A 13944-nucleotide genomic window follows, 5' to 3' on the forward strand; every position below is an offset into this window, starting at 1 on the left:
ATTGTTGGCAATCAATTTTAATGGAGAGGGCCCAATGTTTTAAAGCCATAAATGTGATGGTAACTAACCTGCTAACCTTCAGGCCAGACAAACAGACCATCAGTTTAAAACTAATTGTTTGAAGAAGGTTGTAAATAAGTATCGGTGACTTCTAATGGGATCCAACCATTTTAAACTTTGTTTGTTGGACCCTGGTGTGCTTATTTTGCAATCAATTTTAATGGAGAGGGCCCAATGTTTTAAAGCCATAAATGTGATGGTAACTAACCTGCTAACCTTCAGGCCAGACAAACAGACCATCAGTTTAAAACTAATTGTTTGAAGAAGGTTGTAAATAAGTATCGGTGACTTCTAATGGGATCCAACCATTTTAAACTTTGTTTGTTGGACCCTGGTGTGCTTATTTTTGTTAGCTCACTTCAATTAAATTGGAAAAATTAATTATATTACATTACATTTTCAAAGTAGTGCAGCGAAGTCCAGTGCCACACAGCTAACAAAATTTGTTTATTCTAGTTAACATTTTTTCAAGAAATAGCAAATAATGTTAAGATTAAAGATTATTATTGCATATCCTGTTGTTATAGTATTATGTTTTGTCTTTAATTTCACTGAAGGAAGAAGCAGGCAGAAGTGGTGAGAGAGTATAAGAGTTATGATTTTAGGTTGATCGGTATGAACTCGTGATTAAGAACCCAATCTTACTTTAAAAAAAAAAAGTACGCTTCTTAGCATTATTGGTAATTTCAACAGTATCACTGACTTACAATTTCTAATTTTTTTTTATACTCAGTATCGTGCTCACCGTCCTTTTCTCCTATTCTTTGGTAAGCTTGCTCTTTTATTTTCCTCCATCCCTACCACTGGTTCATTGTGGACTGAGATAAGGGAATTGTGAAAATACACTCTTAACTTTAAATACAATCTTAACTTTAGATTTGACTATAAACTGAAACTTAAATACTAAAGCTGTGACTTCCCCTCTAAAATCGACGTCTGCTCTGGTACTGTCAACTGTAAGCGTACTGGTTGCTTCTTTGCTGAAAAGGTATGGATGATAAGGAGGATGGAAGAGTTTATAATGTCTAAGAGTATAGATGCTTTAACTGAGTCTCTTTTAAGGCAAGAATGGCTTTTCTTAATGTAAAAAGGAACAACTAGAAGCATGCACTCTTTCTTGATTTTAAAAAGACTTTCTGTATAAAACTTGTGTTATATTGATAAGTGTCACTGAATAGTAGGGGGGTTGTATCTACCAGTTTAACTAGAGAAGGTGGATGCTCTTCTGAAATTTGAGCTTCTGGGTCAGCCAAGGAGCGCAGTAGAAAGAGAACTGAAGTTACTCGTGAAATAATCTTGGCCGATAACATTAGGAGTAGCTAATGCAACAAATGCATTTCACTGAGCACACATTTTTATCAAGGAGAAGGAAACTATTGGTAGACCTCTTTACAGTAGTGTTTTTGAAAATCTTTATCTGCTGAGCACTAAGTTTTAGCTCACTGGTTTTACTTGTGAGCTGAGAATTTGAAAAGAAGTATTTCTTTAACCCTAATAAGTTTAATTTAGAAAGTCTTGTAGATTATTACTACAAATTACTGCAAATAATGTAAGAGTCAGTAAAAGTAGTAATGCTTCATAACAAAACTATTTTTATTGTTGCTTTTTTAGTGTAAGTTTTGACAATGACAACTGAAGTTGGCTCAGAGACTGAAGTAAAGAAAGATTCCGAGCAGCTGGGACCAGACAAAGCCAAGGACAAGCCTGAAGAAGCATTAGAGACTCCAGAAAATCAAAAGTCCAGGGAAACATCCTCTGAAGAAGCTCAAGATTCTTCCTCTGTCCCAGCACCAACTAGCCAAAGTAGTCCAAGTAGCCAGAAGAAGGAAAAAGCTTCACCTGAAAGCAAGGGTATTTCTCGTTTCCTTCCCCCCTGGCTTAAGAAACAAAAATCATACACCTTAGCAGAGCCCAAAGATGAGACAAAGAAAAGGACCACAGGGGAAGAACAAGTAGTTGAAGAAAGTGAATGCCAGACAGCAGAGGGGGTGGCTCAGCCAAAAAAGAGCTTAGAAGAAGCAGCGGCTGAAAATCTGCATAATGCTAAAGCAGACAAAGAAGAAAAACACTCTGTTAGTAGAGCTGAAACACAGGTATGTGTGGGAAGGCTAATGGATGCTTTGGAGTAGTTTTAATGAGATCTGATACATGATTTATGTAATTCATGTAAGGCTTTGTTAGGATCACATCGGGGAAAAAATGACAGCTACTATCTGGCCTTTTGTGCAGTTGGGTTGATACAGTTACGAGTAGCATAGCTGGTAGCATAGCTGGTTTTAAAGGTTCCTGCTCTGTGGCAGAGCATTTTTTACTCCAGTTGTTCTAGATGTCTAATTTTAGCGTGACCTCACACTTTGGCATAGTTCAAAGGAACATTGAACTGTATCATTGTAGTAGAAATGAGCAGAGATAAGAGAAGAAGCTTCTTAAGTCAGCTTTGTCTCTGAAGCCTTTGGATCACATGAATACCTCCTTAGTGACTTAACCACAACAAAGGGATTATCTCTGAGTCCTTAAAAATCTCCATTTTTGTTATTCTTTACCTAGAAACCATGCTTCTGGTTGCTGTCCTTATTGATTCATTCTGGGAGGTTGCAGCTGAGTTTCAAGCCAAACGGCACCTTCTGCAGTACCCCAGAGTCTTGCTTTTTGGAAAGTTGCATGTCAATTCTTAACACTCAAACCTCACATTCTGGGGTGGTGATAAATGATTAAGGACGTAGAGAATCTTTCATACGAGAAGGAGCTGAGAGAGCTGGTACTGTTCAGTCTGGAGAAGAGAAGGGTCAAGGGGAATCTTATCAATGTGTATAAATACCTGAAGGGATGGAATGAAAAGGAGCCAGTCTTCTCAGTGGTATGCAGTTAAATGACAAAAAGCAATGGACACAAATTAAAAACATGAAATTCCATCTCAAATCACAAAAAAATCTTTACTGTGATGGTGGGTGAAACACTGGAACAGATTGGCCAGAGAGGTTGTGGAGTATCCATCTGTGAAGATATTCAAAACCCAAATGGATATGGTCCTGGGCAAACTGCTTTTAGGTGGCCCTAGAGGGGCCCTAGGGGCATTAGACTAGATGATCTCACGAGGTCCCTTCCAACTTCAACTGTTCTGTGATTCTGTATAAAGTGACTTTCATAAACACTGTTTTTTAGTTTTTTATAAATTTGTGGAGCTTCTTGTTAAATTTGTTTCTGTTAGGGGGGAAAAAAGCCAATAAAACACTAAAAAAAAAAAATCTCATTTCAAGGAAAGAAAAAAAAAAAAAAGCACCTTCTGTGGTTTGAGAGCAAGAATATCTGGTCCCCAAAGGAAGACCTTAATGCTTACACTGGTTATTGTGCTTCCAGTATGTGCATAACTTTAATGAAAGCTTAATGTCCTATTTATTAGTAGCTTATAAAAGAAATGAAGAAGTTAAAAATATCCACCTTCCTGAGTTTTAGTCATTGTTTAACTGTATTTTATATAGCCTGCCAAAGAAGATGGTAAAGAAATGGAAGTAGAGAAAGTTGCAGAGGAAAAGGAAGAAAAACAAGATGAAAAAGAAAAAAGGGAGACAAAAGAAGTTCAGACAGCTGAAATTAAAACAGAAAACATTCCTCAGAAGTCTCCCAAGAAAATTAAATCTGTGCAGTGTAAAGTAATGCTTCTGGATGGCACGGAATACAGCTGTGACCTAGAGGTAAGGCATCAAGTATCTATATAAAGAGCTCTTTTTCTATAGAGAAAAAGAAAATTTGCTTTCATTGCACTGAGTGTTTAACAAATACATTTTGTATATCTGGTGAGCTCATTACAATGTTACATTCACATTGCTATCATTAGGGGCCAGTTAACGTTTCATTTTAAAACGCCATCTTTAAGAGCTTATCAGTTTCATTTTAAAATGCCATCTTTAAAAGCTTATCAGTTTATCCTTAAAAATGCACTCCGAGGTACACTAGCAGATAAGATAAAATGTAATATACAAATCGTTTCAATGGTGATCGTTTGACAGCTGAAACTTGATTTTTTTTTTTTTGCAAAAGATTAAGGTTTTCCTGAAGGTAGTGTCACACTAATAAAGTTGTCTTGAGTTCATTAATTTTTTTTTAAAGTTATCTCAGCTGGAGAACTAAAGTTTAAAAAGCTTGCTTCAAAGAAAAATTCTGTTACAGGTATAAAATACATACTTGTATTTAAAGTTATGTTCTAGTTCCACATTTTCATGCCTGCATGGATTTTGTTTACAACTGTAAATCACTGGATTAGGTATAGTGTATATTAGTCTGTTGAATCTGACTTAAGATCACTAACAGAAATAGGGATTGTGAGCTAAATGGAAAATAGCTTCTTGGTTTTTATGACTTTAATATCCTTTGAATATATCTATCTATCTATATCTATTTACACACACACACACACACACACACACACGCTTTCAGTCTGACAATAGTGTCCAAGTTCTAAGTCAAATAGTAGTTGCTTAATATTTTACATTGATTAAATTATGAAACATGTAATTACATGAAAGGAGGAAGAAAGTTGCATTCCAAATCTTATTTCAGTGAAATAACCTTTAGTTTGATTTATTATGAGAATTTTTGTACGAGTAAGGTAGTAACTAGGTCCTATCAGCAGATTACTTCAGGCTAGTACTGTCTCCCAAAAGATGCCAGTCACTTCAGTACAAAGGTGTGAGAGGCCGTTCTCTATTACAAAGTTCATTTGTTGTCACTTTTGCCAGCAGAAAATGCAACACCAACTATTATAAGCTGCATGACTTCTTCAGGCACACTTTTTGAAGGGTTGGGAATTGTTTTAACTAGAAACTCCCTATTTTATGCTGGATTGATGGATACCCCAGAAATAAGCTCATTTATTTAATACTGGGATATGGTGCCCCCTTGAAAAGAAGACAGTGTTCCTTGTAGGACAGTTTATATTTGGAAACCATACTTCCAGCCAGTCAGTTGTAAAACACATTAAAATTTGCTTAGTTCTATTTTGTAATTCAAATAAACTTTGCAAACACTTGAAAACCATGTTCATAGTACCTGAAGACTTTAGCTTTGTATCTCAAAGGTTGTGTAGGTGATATTTTCAAAAGTTCTTCCAGCTAGTAGCACCAAAGGCAGATTCTAATAATGAGGCTTGGTTCCTTTGCACAGCTGCATCCTAATCCTAAAAAACCTTCTGCTCTTCAGCAGTTGCTTTTGCAGGACAGGAGCTCTAAGCTGTTCTTGGGTTCAGTTTTTTGTAAACTTCTGGGAAAAAGAGGAATCCAGTGAATTAAACAGCTGGTGAAGTCTGTTTGGCTTTCTGATGCTTCACTTCTACTTGTTGCTTCCAGTCACAGTCATTTCTCTTTGTGAAATTTGTCTCATTGCTGTTTGTTCTAGTCATAGGAGATGGCTGTAAGGTGATGAGAAGTTTCTATGGCCATATAAGCTGCTAGTTTAGAATATCATAATTTTCATTTATGGGTTCAGTAAGCTAAAGATGTGACCAAGCAACATGATATGATTCAGCATGTTCTGCAAAATGGTACCTAATATGACACCCACAGCAAGCAGACTTTTAGGTAAATATTAGAACTGCACTGCATTGGTGGTTGTGTGGGGAATTAATATTTGTTATAGAAGGTTAGAATCATAGAATCATTAAGGTTGGAAAAGACTTCTAAGATCATCGAGTCCAACCGTCAACCTAACACCACCATGCCCACTAAACCATGTCCCTAAGCGCCACATCTACAAGTCTTTTAAATACTTCCAGGGATGGTGACTCCACCACTTCCCTGGGCAGCCTGTTCCAAGGCCTGACCATTCTTTCAGTAAAGAAATTTTTCCTAATGTCCAATCTAACCCTCCCTTGACGCAGCTTGCGGCCATTTCCTCTCGTCCTATCACTAGTTACTTGGCAGAAGAGACCAACCCCCACCTCGCTCCAACCTCCTTTCAGGTAGTTGTAGAGCGCGATGAGTCTCCCCTCATCCTCCTCTTCTCCAGGCTAAACAGTCCCAGTTCCCTCAGCTGCTCCTCATAAGACTTGTTCTCCAGACCCTTCACCAGCTTCGTTGCCCTAGGTTGATAGGTTTCCTCACTAAAGTCAACTCCTCCTTTACACTTCTGTCTTATGCTTTGCACTAGAGTATCCATTTGTTTGGAATGGGGGAAAAATAGTTGTTCTGGACTACACCTGTGAACACAGTCGTTACATTTTGCATGATGTTGTAACTAACTGACTAGCTATGGTGCCTAGACTGAATATCTGAGTTATGAAGAGTGGTTAAAATTTGTGCCTGTTCTAAAACAGGACATCTAGATATGTTTTTCAGATTGATCTAAGGACAAAACAGTCCTGATGTCATGGCATTTCCTAGACCCAGCTGATTCCTTGAAAATATTCCCATTTTTGTCTAATGTAAATTGTTTAAATTTTGACGTAGTACACACATTACAAGTCATGCATTAGTGCAGGCTTCTGCTTGAAGCCTTTTGTCTTCTCTTGTGCTGTTTCATTTTCTAATGTCCATCAGTCAGTCCCTACACTGTTTGATTGTAGATTTCATTAGGCTTTCTAGTAGTCTAATTGCTATTGTGTACAAGTCCTTTTGTGTACTGTAATATAATACTGGATGGATACTTCTCACCTGTCCTTCAAGATCTTGCGAAACTAATAGTTAGGGAAGACTAAAAAAAGCTACCTGGTTTTAAGACTTCCAGAAATTTCATCACAACTTAAGTCTTATTTCATGCATTAGTACAGCTTTCTTCAAACCTGTTCTCTAATAAAACTCTTCCTATGATCTAAGAAATTCTTATTTGTTGTTTGTCAATACGAAGTACTCCTTCGGAATGTTTTGCTGCAGTTTGCTGGTATTTTTAAGGTTTGTGTTTTCTAGTTGTTAGTAATACAAGCTTTCTGAAGCCTCCATTTGTTAAATAATTCCTATTCTTGATGTTAAAACCAAACAATTTCAGTGTATGTTTCTTAAAGTACAATATTTTAGCCCTACAGGGATCTCTCCCTGACAGTGTCAAATGTAGACCACTTCACCGTAAATTAAGTCAATTGTAAAAAGCAATAGTGAAGCCTTCGTTAATGTTAGTTAAGTCTACTTGTTTCCTGTGCTGTGTCTATAGGAAAAAAAAAAAATCAGAATAAACAAAACATGAACATGAAAAATATACTACAGAATAACTGCTCTCCAGAACACATTGCATAAGGCTGTGCATACTTATGGTCTAAACTTGCAGGAATTGCGTCACCTGAAAGTTCTTGAAAAGTATTTTTAGTTATCTATCAATATATAGGGAGAAATATCTATAGAAATTATATATAAAACAAAAAATGACATAGATGGTGTAGTAACCCTGGAGTTCTTTTTTTGATTTTTCACGAAAATCAGGATGTTTAAATCTGAATGGTATCTCTGTTTTAATTGAAAGGCTATATGAATTTTATCTTCCTGGGCTTTTGCCCCATCCAAAAATGAGACTTCAATGAAGTTGTGGCTTACTACAGATTCAAAAAGATACCATTTTACATTTACAACTGAAAAATTCTGTTCTGCAGTATTTTAAATCTATCATGATTCAGTTAAGTCGGTTGGCAAGAAACATGTTTTCTGATTATTTGTAATAAAAAGAGTTTGCTGTAAGAACAGAAGCAAAAATTAAGGAGGGCGATGAAGTGGAATAGAAACAATCTGTTTTATATGTTCGTTTGAATCATTTATAGGACACGAGCAGGGGTGTTAGACTAGATGACCTCCAGAGGTCCCTTCAAACCTCAACTGATGTGCATAATTATAGCTATATTTCACCATTGTAGGAGTATAATTCTGGAATTACTCTAAACCTGTTAGTTGTGTTAATAATTTAATTTAGACTATATAATGCACATTACACACATACTCTGTCAATTAAAAACTGATGATAGCATGAATGGTATTAACATACAATTATTAAAGAAATAAAACCAATGGCATAGCTGTAAATCCATGAAGTTGACTAATAATGTAATAATTGCAGTGCCTATGTGCAAACTCTCCCCAAAAACATTGCACTGATCCCTGGTTGAGACTACTATCCTGACATTTTGCAAGGAACTATCTAATGTGCTAGCCTAGTAACCATTCTTCCCATACGGAATCTTAGTGAATTGAAGCTCTGTCATGTCAGAGGGTTAGCACCTACTACCTGTTGTGGTGCAGCATATCATTGAGGTGAAATGATGATTCTGACTTAGGCACTTTGGTGAAATATTAATCCTCATACCAGCAATACCTAGCTGTGCTCTACAATTTTTACTTTAAAAAGATACCTTTGAAATAATTTGGAGTTTACTGAAAAGGTGCTATTGCTGAAAAAGTGCAAATGGAGACACAACATAATTCAGTGCAAAATATTTTTCTTATTTTTAAGTTAGAGTATGAAAGGAAACTCCATTTTTTTCTTTTTTATGTTTTCTTAGGTTCTCAAAATTAATAGTTTTGTATGTGGTCCTTTTAGCAAGATGGTCACTTCTCACATTTTTTCACTTGCAGGAAAAAGCAGTTCCACAGAATCTCATCCGTTTATCACTGTTGTCCAAGTGCCTGTTTTTCTTTAGCTTTTTTGAAGTAAGACAAGAAATCTCTAAATATCGAAGAACTTCCTTAGGCTTGTTCCACATTTGTACAATTGGAAGACCGAGACTTTATACTTGTCTGGGAGTATGGATGAGTTCAGGCATAATATCCCTAGCAGTGCCTATTAAATGGCTTCTAAAATAGCAGCTCTCTTTTGTTACTGCTCATTGAATTCCATGATCTAGGCCAGTTGTTTACTCTGACACCTATCTTCTTATTTCCCTCTATTTTCCTTTATTTTAAAAAGTAATCTTAGTATAGATTCAGGTGCTAGCTGTCTTCCTGTGTTTCAGTTCTGACAGGTTTTTTTACTTTAATTTCCATTCTTTTTTCTGTCCATCTTGTTTTTCTTTTTTCCTGAAAGAACAGAATATCCACTGACAATAGTCTGTGTGCTTAGGAAGAAATGCAATTTCAGTAGACCAGAAACTGCTCTCTAAGCTGCTATTCACGTGGTAGGTAGATTTCTGTCCCGCTTATATTCCCTTTTGCTTTGTGAGCTTAATTTAGTTCTAGACATATTTGTGGCTACATTTATTCAGCTCCAGTGGTTTAAAACATTTCAACATACTTGATTTTTTATAACATGGATTTTGAATTTTGGATATTGAAAGAATTAAATCTTGTTTCATGTAACTTCTTATACAAAAACCAGCTCCTTCTCCCCTGCTGCTCCCCTGTTGAAGCTGGTTTTGTTCTTTATTTTGCCAAGTGACATGTTTGGTACAAATGAAATTAGATTAATTTCTCAAACAAAGTTGACTGGATATAGAAAGAATTTTTTCAAACTTAAAAAAGTGGATATTTCAATTCAATAAGACGCTAGTGAGCTTTTGTCAAATACATAAAATAATTGTATTGGAAAAGAGGTTACAGTTTTTGGTTAAGGTTGGTGTTTAACAAAAGAAGACTGGAATGTAATTAGTAGAATACATAAAATAATTGTATTAGAAAAGAGGTTACAGGTTTTGGTTAAGGTTGGTGTTTAACAAAAGAAGAGCGGAATGTAATTAGTTTTTAAAAGTGTATTATCTTTGAGATTTAGACGAAGCAGCAAAAGCTGTATAGAGGTTGGTCTGGACCAGGCTCTCCATGCTTCACTGAACATTTTTAGAAATTTAGTATTTACCAAGTGACAATTGGATATCCTAACTTGCTGAAAATTGAGTTCAGCTATATTCCTAAATGCTTGAATTCTGTAATATGAAGCTGAGATAGGCAGAGGGATTAATTTAAGTGAATAGGTAAAGTCCCGTAATTGTGATACGACTGAAGCCAATTTGTATATGTTGCGATATCTGTTTTCTGTCCTGGTTACCACAGATTGGTTTTTGTAATAATAATCCCGGTATTGCTCAAGGATCTTCTTGTCTTGGCTGCTGAGAGCTGTGTGATAACATGTGTGGCAGTGGCTTTGTTTTTAACTGAGGGAGTAAGGGAAAAGAATTTTCAAGGCAAGATTGAGAAAATGATAATCTTTAGCAAATGTTTGCTGGTTACATGAAGCAGGTTTACTGTTTTGAGTGAAAGGTACTCAGATCCTAATCCTTGATACGTTTTCATGACCAAACTCAAATGTTACCATTTTATCCTTCAGTGCCTCTCAGTCTGTTAAGTGTTCTGCAGCATCTGTGTTCAAAAACATCAAATGTTGTATTGAAGTATGTGTATTATCAACATAGTTCAGCTCAAAGAGGACAGAGTTAGGTTGCTTCAAGAATAGCCTTCCCTTAACACAGTTTTATACTATCTTCCAGAAGTTGCAGTGTAGCTAAATGTTGTGCTCTTGAGTGGACACAAGTTGCTGCAAGGTCCGCTCACTTCATGTTCTTGATCTATTTAATTAAGATTGGCCTTTCAAAATAATTATTTAGCATTTGAAGTACCAAACTTGATCACTTAAACTGTCTCAGTTTCTTTGACTGTAATTCTTTAGTGCAGCCAGTGACTATTTAATCCAGCTGAAACAGTTTTGCTCTCCTGTCTTGATTTTTCTTTCTTACAAAAGATGTCAACATGAGAGTCCTTGGGGAGAAAAAAGAATCAGGAACAATATAAGTTCGTATTGCACTCAGAGTTAAGGATACTTTTAAAGCCCTAACATCCCACTGAATAGCTTGTCCATTCGTGTATTTGAACAGACAACATCATAGTTTTTCTTTACAAGTGCTAATTTATTTTGGAACCATGAGAAGTGAAAGAGATAGTTGTTCCCAAAGATCACGTAAGGAAAAGCTATGTTCTCCGCTTAATGATGGGCATTGTTTGATCTATGTCATCCTCTGGCGGGGGCGGGTTGGGAGGGAAGTTGTATTTTAGATTTGGTGTTCTTTGCAGGAAGAAAAAAGTCCAAACCTTACCTTCTTGTTTTCTTTTTTTTCCTTCGAGACAAGCAATAGTGATCATTCATATTGTTTGAGGAAATATACTTCCCAGATCAAAGTTTATGCATTTCACCAGGTCTATGGCTCTATCTGATTTCTACACAGCCTTCTTACTTCTGTTATTTTATACATGTACCTGAGTTCGTTCCTTCTCTATGCACCTGGTAAGTCTGGAAGGGGAAGTAATGGGCTCTGAAGAGTGCACGTAATAGATATGGTAAGTGGGGGAGGATGGAAAATAAATTTCCTGCTAACTCCAGGTCTAGTTTACACTCAAAACTACTCCAAGCCTCTTTTTTGTGGTACTAGAGACTCAGAAGTTGTCTGATCCATTAGGCATCCTTTTTTAAGATATCTGTTACAGAGTTTCTTGATATCATCACTTGCAGAGAGTAATGAAGAAGCCCAGGAACTCTTTGGAAGTTCTGTCTTCAGCCTGTTGCATCTTGGAGAGCTCTGTCATGATCAGCTGTGTCATGTGCTGTGTGAGCCTTCCTTATGCCTCTGGTAACACATGCTTCTTAAAGTGCCTGGTGTTACTTATTCCAATTTTCTGGTTTATTACCTATAAATAATGGTGAATTGCAGAAGTTTTCCTTCAGAGATGATATTTGTATTGAAGTGTTTGACATTCTGAGTGGTTGAGACTGACACGCATCTAAGTTCTTTTTCTCTGAGTACTTCTTAACTTGTTTTATGCATGGAATATTGAATTATGTGCAGCAGAAATGGTATTTCTATGTGGTTGCCACTGCTTGCACATGGCATCATAGGTAATCGTTTCTGAGAAGCTGACACTTTTTCGCTGGAGAAAAAGCTGGCTGCTAGTCTATCAACAGATTAAGAAAGAAGTTGCCTTTTTTTTGAATGGCCTGATTTAGCTGTTTAGGGTAAGAGTTCTGCACTTTAATATTAAAAGACAAAACCATCTTTTAACACACAGTAGCATTAAATTTGGGGAGAAAATATAGGTTTATCTGCAGATGACTCACATGAATCTTTTTTGCCAAGCATCTTCCTGCCCCACCCCTGTAGAATTAGTTGACTTTCAAGGGCTGGAGTAAGAGGCATACAGTTTCAGGTGAAAATGCAGTATGTCTGTGACAGTAACCAGTAGACAGGGACAGTAAGTAGATCGTGGTGTCTTGCTAGGTCTTCAGTTCTTTGATTTTGTTTGTTTTTTGTTTTGTTTTTGTAGCTGAGCAATAACTGTGAAGATGTTCTGGCATTTGGTTTGATCACGGAGTTTCACAAGTGCGTTGTGAAATACCAATGTAAACCTTATTCCTGTTTATATACAGGAAAAATGGGAGTGCTCTAGGGCTTCTTATCCCTATACCCTGTAAGCAAGGGTTAATGCTACATTATCATGAACTGAAAAGGGCAGGGGTGGATTGTGCATAAGGGAATCGTATATCATATTTCTGGAATCTTCAGAAAGGGTTGAATTTTGGGAGCAAATATTTATAAGGAACTCTGATGAATCTATGTACTGGGGGAGGCGGGGGGGAACCAACCACAAAAACCCAACAACAAATTGCAATGCAATTATAAACTTAGTTATATCACTACAAAATTTGCATGGATGTGCACTTTGCTCTAACTGGAATTATTTTAGTTTATTTTGCATGGATTAGGTACATATGCAAACTTAGCCTGTATTATATGAATAAAATTGGGATTTATTAGAATTTAAAGTCTAGTTAAAATTAAATTGACATAACTTCTGCATAACAAGACACTTTCTTGGAATCTATATTGAGTCAAAGCACTTTTTGGAAAAAAAAGTATATTTATATGTGACATGCAGAATGCATTGAGAGATATTTCAGAGTAGACAAAATTTGGTTTCTGTGACAAAATGTTTCTGAAAGCTAATTCCTGTGTGTGTCTTCTCTCTGACATGTTGTGTCATTTGGTGAGTGCCACAGAATAGGAACTGACAGGAGATGCTCAGTTAGAAAAAAATAGCTTTAACGTGTTGAGATAGCAAGCTTATATATGAAATTGTTTGTGGGGAAAAAAAAACAGTTCACTCAAGGCAAATCAGCATGTTTTTACTGTGATATAGAGACATCTTTGCAAATTACTATAATTTGATGGTTTTCTTTCGTAGTTCAGAATTTGTCACCAAATGTTGCTGCAGGAGTACAGGTACATTTTGTACCCTTCTCGTTTCTTTGCCACTTGTATGTTTTGTATATTGATAATTAGTTTAAGATCTTTCTTGCAGCCACCTAGTGTTGTTTGACAATGGAATTATTTCTTCTGGCTTGTTTTTGCATGTCTTTCCCATTGCCCAGGGCATGCCTGACATGGTTGATGTTTGGCTTCCAACATAAAGCACATCTCAGATATTTCTCTTTTTTGAGGGTTACTTTGTAAATTAATTTATCACCTCTGAGAGTAATCTGTTTGTTCTTTTGCCCTTAGAACTCTCTATTTTGCCTTAATAAGTCTTCTGACTGGTGTCAACTTGCCAGTGTGAACTTTAAGTCAATAGTTCTTTTTCTACAGAACTGTTTAAACAGATATTTCAGCTTCTTTTGTGATGATTTCCTTCAGGTTTTTTTTCCTCATTTATCTTTGTAATTTTATTACTTTGCTTTTGTAGATGCAAATTTGAAGGACCTGGTTTATAGTCTTTTTCTTGAGTATAGCTTCTCCAAATATGCTTGTCTGAATGCCAGCATAGATATAACATTTAAGGTACTCCACTATTGCCCAGAAAAGTCGATGACCTACCAGCATAACGAAGCTAAGCCTGTACTAGGTGAAACCTATTCCTCATTTCATTGTAACTTGAAATTCTTACTGTAGTGTTTCGTGGTCTCTGATTTTTCCTAGAAATGAACTGTAGTCAATTTTACCAT

At 36.2% G+C, this 13944-nt stretch overlaps 1 protein-coding gene across 1 annotated transcript; it reads left to right on the top strand.

Annotated features, from left to right (window-relative positions):
• Positions 1-1665: 1665 nt before the first annotated feature.
• On the top strand, positions 1666-13225 carry LOC104075854 (band 4.1-like protein 2; the record flags this gene model as incomplete). Its single annotated transcript, XM_009576510.1, has 4 exons — positions 1666-2153; positions 3540-3752; positions 12270-12345; positions 13188-13225. Coding segments are annotated over exons 1-4 (795 nt in total), but the record flags the coding sequence as incomplete, so codon positions are not given.
• Positions 13226-13944: the final 719 nt, after the last annotated feature.

The sequence above is a fragment of the Fulmarus glacialis genome, unplaced genomic scaffold (genome assembly GCF_000690835.1).
Source record: "Fulmarus glacialis isolate BGI_N327 unplaced genomic scaffold, ASM69083v1 scaffold5004, whole genome shotgun sequence".
NCBI lineage: Eukaryota > Metazoa > Chordata > Aves > Procellariiformes > Procellariidae > Fulmarus > Fulmarus glacialis.